At 44.6% G+C, this 6,000-nt stretch overlaps 1 protein-coding gene across 1 annotated transcript in view; it reads right to left on the minus strand.

Annotated features, from left to right (window-relative positions):
• ABL2 (ABL proto-oncogene 2, non-receptor tyrosine kinase) overlaps positions 1–914 on the minus strand; it is an 80,585-nt gene extending 79,671 nt beyond the window's left edge. The window contains exon 1 of the mRNA XM_034778197.1: positions 577–914. Within this exon, the coding sequence (XP_034634088.1) occupies positions 577–751 (175 nt within the window). The 5' untranslated portion in view covers positions 752–914. The remainder of the gene's footprint in view (positions 1–576) is intronic.
• Positions 915–6,000: the final 5,086 nt, after the last annotated feature.

The raw sequence follows: 6,000 nt of genomic DNA on the forward strand, positions 1-6,000 counted from the left end.
TGTCAGTTTTTGATTCATATTTGTCTACAAAAGACACCTCCTTACCAATAAGGAGGCAGCAAAAATCGCTGCCCCCTTGCATAGCAGCTACTCAGCTGGGTAGAAGTTTCTGTAGCAATAAGAGCCTCCACAGGCGTTGCACGTCAGGAGAGAAGCATCCTTTAATTGCTCCCCTTTCAGGGGCAATGAAATCTGGCTGTACAGCCACATAACATCACTCTCCCTGAGTGTACACTTCACCCCGACCCTATGCTTGGAGTTGCCCCCACCCCATCCGTGCCCTGACAGAAATTATTCTGGGAGCAGCTCCAGCTCCAGCCCCCTCCCTCCATAGATCTCAAGAGAGGGACACACCAGAGCAGACTGCTGTAGGCAGCGATAGGGAAGGGGGTGCATAGAGCTGGTTCCCCCGCAGACAGCGATGGGGGAGGGGGTGGGCGCGGCTGCCCCCAACGATCCCTCCGCAGTCGCTGTTACTTCGCCCCGACCCCTCATTTCCAGCTGCAGACCCTGCCCCACCGGTCCCCCGGGGCGCCCCCTTCCCCAGTGATCGGCTGCTGCCTCCGCCCTCCTTACCGTGCTGGGTGAAGATATTGAAGCCGCTTTCCGCGGTGCGCCCGGCCGCCTCCCGCTTGCGGCCCGCGGGCCTGGCCGCGCTGCTCCCCCGCGCTCCCCTGGGCTGCTGAGGCGGCGGCGGCTGCTGCTGGAGCCCGGCTCCCGGCTCCCCGACGCGGCCCACCTGCTGGCCCATCCCCGCGCTGCCGTCCTGGGCCCCCGCCAGCCCTCACTCACATGCCGCCTCCGCTGCCGGCCCGGCAGGCGGCCTCCTGCTCCCGCGGCCTGGCGGCTCCCCACAGGGCTGCCCCCCGCCCCGCCGCGCTCCGGCCTGGGACTCACGGACTCGCCCCCTCAGCCCCAGCCGCCATCTTAACCACAGAGCTGCGGGAGAGAGGACAGAGCGGCTCCTAGAGACCCACCTCCGGTCCTCCAAGGGAGTCCTGCCACCGCCAACCCCCTGGCTCCACCCCTCGCCCCCTCCTTGACATCACCCAGCAACCCCCCGCCCTCCCGCTGACACCATTGCCCCTCCCTGACGTCACCCAGCAACACCCTGCCCACCCGCTGCCATCACCCAGCAACCCCTCCCAGAGACTCCCACCCCTGACCACTCCCATCCCTTCCCTGCCAACCTCCATCCCTCCTTTCCATCCTGCACTATCCCCTTGACTCCCCAGTAACAGACCTGCCCATCCCGTACCATCCTCCTCTCGGTCCCCTGACCACCCCTAGACCACACCTATTAACCTTTTCCATCCCCCCATTACCCCATCACTCACCTACAGTATCATCCTGACTATCCCCCACTGTACACTGACTTGACCCCTTCCATGTTCTCCTCCACTATCTCCCCACATGGTTCCTACTAACTATCCCTGCTGCACTACCCAGTTATTCTTCTGTCCCATAGTGCTCTTTCTGAACACAAGGTTTTCCCCAGTTCTGTAGAAATCTGCCTGGGACACTTGAAATACTGATCCCGGTGAACTTAACCCTGACTATAGATGCAGCTAGGTCAGGGGTTCTCAAACTGGGGGATGGGACCCCTCAAGGGGTCACAAGGTCATTACATGGGGGGGTCGCGAGCCGTCAACCTCCACCCCAAACTCCGCTTGCCTACAGCATTTATAATGGTGTTAAATAATTAAACAGTGTGTTTAATTTATTAGGGGGATTGCACTCAGAGGCTTGCAATGTGAAAGGGGTCGCCAGTAAAAAAGTTTGAGAGCCACTGAGCTAGGTCAACAGAATAATTCTTCTGGCGACCTAGCTACCTCTTCTCGAGGGAGCAGATTTACTAGAAGCGATGGAAAAACCGCTTCCAATTACTGTAGTAAGTGTCTACACTACAGTGGCATAGCTGCAGCTATGCTGCTGTAGCACTTGTACATACACTCAGACTCTCAAAGGTGGTCCTCTTCTTTTCCTTTTTTATTTCTTTTCAACATTTGGTCATTTCTGATGTAATTTTTTCCCATTTAAGGTATTGAGTAAAAATAATAAACAGTGAAGGTGAAGACTATATCAAAAGACAGGTCAAATGCTTGCTCATTAATAGTCTTATGGAGAACTAACCATTATCCTCTAAAAGGCCTAAAAATTCCAGATTGGCAGATGTATGACCCAGAAAACATACCCTGATTATATGAGACCACCTTACCTGAAATAGTCACTAATCAAATAAAAACAGACATCTTAACATTAAGTACAGAATTATATGAAGGCATATAATGGACAAATTTTCAACTACAGTTGTTGTTACATACGTATATCAAGTAATGTTCCAGTTACAAACTGTAAGCATTTGGAAGTATGGAAACTAATAGATATGGGAGGAGAGAGAGGGAGTGACTACTGCAAGACTCTGGGCTAGTGGAAGAGTTTGTTGTTTTTCAGTTTTGCTGCCCCCCACCCCCTTCATTTGGCCAAAGCTGGCAGGATGGGTGGCACATCGCCAGGTTGTGCCTATGCTAATGTGTTCCCCAAGGACATATAATTAAACAAACTTGTCCTCTGCTCACTACAATGGTTTCCCATAAAATACTGAGTCAGATTCGAGTCTCTGTCTTCATGGTGCTCAATGGCCTGCGCCCAGGATACCTAAAAGATCACCTAAAACTCTGGGATGTAGACCATGGTTGACAGGTGTTCCTCAAGCACAATGGAGCTGTCCGTCACAAGGGGACAGCTCATTTGTGTAGGAGAAAGTGCTTTCTTAGAGTCTGGTTGAAGACTGTGGAATGACTCCTGTAGGACCTAAGAACGACTTCAAACTTCAGCATTTTCCATTCCAAATGTTGGCACCCTTTGACTTTGCCTTCAGTAATAAAAACACATAGCACAACAGAAATGAAAAAAAAAAAAAAATTCTCACAATTTTCCTCCTGGGGAGCTAAGAAGGGAGGAAAAGTGACTCACACATGAGTGATGCTAGTTACATCACGTAATAAACTTCTGGAAGGTACCCAGATGCCATGTTGATGGGCACAACAGAAGAACCTGAGTAGAACTGAATAGAACTATCTACACTAAATTAAGACACAATTAATTCACTTAAACTTGCAGGTATACACAGAGGGAAAAACATTCACAGTTTCTATGATTTATTTGGTAAACAAATTCAGAATGAAACTCTATAACTTAAAAGTCTGGAACCTCTTACATTGGAAAGATCTGAATATCTTTCAAATCACTTTAGCCCATCCCTATTTGGGAGTGAGGAATTTTGCAATGAAGATGCAAGACAGTTCATTTTATCTTTGCCTAAAATGCTATTTCAGTGCTTCTTCTTTTTTAAAAGGTGGTTGTACTCCAAAAAGTGACTATGTAAGCACTTTCTAACTCAACAGATCGGCCCTCTTTGTGTGTGTACTGGAGACAAATCTGCTGACTTTAGGGACAAATTACTGAAATGGAGTGAGGTAAGACTGTAAAAGCCTATTGCATATGTTTGCGAAGTGTTTACTATTTTATATAATCTAATAATTCTTTGAAAACCATGCACTATGCTGTGCCTAATTAGCTTCTTAATAGTCTAGTAAAGCAAGAATGGGAATATGAATAAGAAACTCCTAAATTCTAATTATTTTTCTGCCACTTTATCATTGTGTGCCCATGGGCCACATCCCTTCTTATCCTTAAAGTGGGCCAAATCATTATTTATCCACAGAATGCTCTGAGTATTAATTACTTAATGTTTGCAAAGTGCTTTGAAGAGGAAAAATGTGTATTAATGCTAATTATTATAATAAACTGTAATGTTACCAGCCTCGTGTAGTATCAGGAATATGTTGTTTATATAAAGCTAATTTTGTCTGAAAAGGTTTGGCAATATCCATAAACAAGGCCTCCTGACAAATTCTGTCCTGACAATTTCTGTCTTCCACTGAGTTTTCTGTCACATAAGCAGTTTGGGAGAGGGGAAAAAATTACCAAAAAATCAAGACAAACCTGAGATTGCAATACTACTTTAAGAAGAAATATGACATTGCCAGGAGCACTTATTCACTAATTTAAAAGCATCTGCCATATATAAATTTCACAACCCCTTTTCCCAAACATTGACAACGGTCAACTGGTCACAAACACTGCATGCAGTCTCTGCTCCAAAAAGAGAAGTTAAAATGTTCAGCCAATGAAATGATTCTTGGATGTTCTATATTTAAAATTTAAAATATATTACAGTACATGCAACAGCCTCTAGATGTCATCCTAATCTCCCCCGTGGCTTGACAGTGCTGTTTGTTTGCTTGATGTATCAGTTGTGCCTGGGAAATGCTGCAGAATAAATCTGTTGCTATATCAGGATTCTTGAACTCAAGTATTGTATCCATGGGGCAGCTTTTTTTTCTGACTCATGAAACAGAAATTAAAGCAAATACTTCAGCAAATTAAAAAATAATTCTGGGAATAATCTCTCCTCCTTTCCCAGCTCACATATCATTTATAGATCAAAGCTATACAGAGTAACAGGTTAACATAAATGGCCACCCTGGGCAGCGATGGTGTCTACCTATGTATTTGCACAGTGCCTAGTGCAATCGGATTCTGATCCTGATTGAGGCCTTTGGACACTAATATGATGTCGGGAAAAGGAAGTTTTAATTGTATATGTAAATTACAGATCTATATTGATTTATGTAAATTGTATCACCCTCTAAATTATTAGAAAACTTTGTAAATGTGTACGAACTCTTTCAGGAGAAACTTTCCGAGTTAACAACAACATACTGTATACAGGGATGAATTAAATCCTTAGTTTAACACCATTGTCTTGAATGACGCTATACTAATGAAAAACTTGGTCTAGTGTGTTAACATGATAGACATGCCATCTGTAACGTTCAGATGTCCCCAGACATTGGGGTCCAATATAGAATCTCTTAATGCCCTCCTCTTCTAATACATTTACAAAAATGAACAACATGCTCTCAGGTTCTGTCACTTGACAATTCAGTATTAATGTAGTGTCTCTGCCACAAATTTTCTTGAGGCATAAACATAAAATAACTTTTGAGGGCTAAATTGACAATGGCTGTGTGACACTAGATTAGTCACTTGTGTGTGCTATAAAAGTGAAAGTGGTGCTTGTACTGCCTAAGAATTTTCAAAGGAAAGCACAGCTGGCGCTCTAGAGAGTTGCGCCTGCCAGAAGGGGTGTGTGGGGCATTCATCAGATAATTTTCAAACCATAGAACCTAAGTGCAAGGGATCCCTCAGATACAAATCCATTATACTACAATTTGTGCCTGTAGCAGCTTGTAGAGGGTGATTAGCCCCCATGGCAGCTGCAGTGCATTACATAACTTCATCATATCATGGAAGTACCTAATAGCAACTCCATACTGAGGTGTTGTTCTAAAGTGGGCTGAAATGGGGTATAATTTCCTGACTTGACCTGTATATAGGCAGTTAATCAATGTAAAATTTCATAGGGGGTTAGATTTTATGTCCTTTGACTCTTCTATATAGATTTTGTTTGGTTTCTCTTAATACATTTTTAATAGGAAGATTTTGAATTTGAGCTCTGGCTGTAATGTGTCCATGGCAGTCCAATTTGTCCTTTTTGACTGATAGGTTTTTTGTTTTGTTAAGAATTTATGACACTGGGAGTACCTTTCTCAGACCTGAAGAAGATCTGTGTGTTTATCACGTATAGTGTGTGTGTAGCAACCCTAACTGAGGCACAACAAAGTTGTTGAAGGTTTGTGTATGTGTATATTAATTTTAAAGAGAAGCACACTAATTGTGCTGAATGGTTTGGTTGGATTTGACCCAAACAACATGGTACTGGTTACAGTTTTGCAGACCATAAGGCCTCTGGTCTACACTACAAAGTTATGTCTATGTAAGTTGCCTACTGTCAACATAGCTGTGCATGTGTCTGCACTTAAATTTGTCTCTACTGATGTCAGGGGCCCATTACACTGCAAAGTAACACCA

The sequence above is a fragment of the Trachemys scripta genome, chromosome 8, assembly GCF_013100865.1.
Source record: "Trachemys scripta elegans isolate TJP31775 chromosome 8, CAS_Tse_1.0, whole genome shotgun sequence".
Classification (NCBI taxonomy): Eukaryota; Metazoa; Chordata; order Testudines; family Emydidae; genus Trachemys; species Trachemys scripta.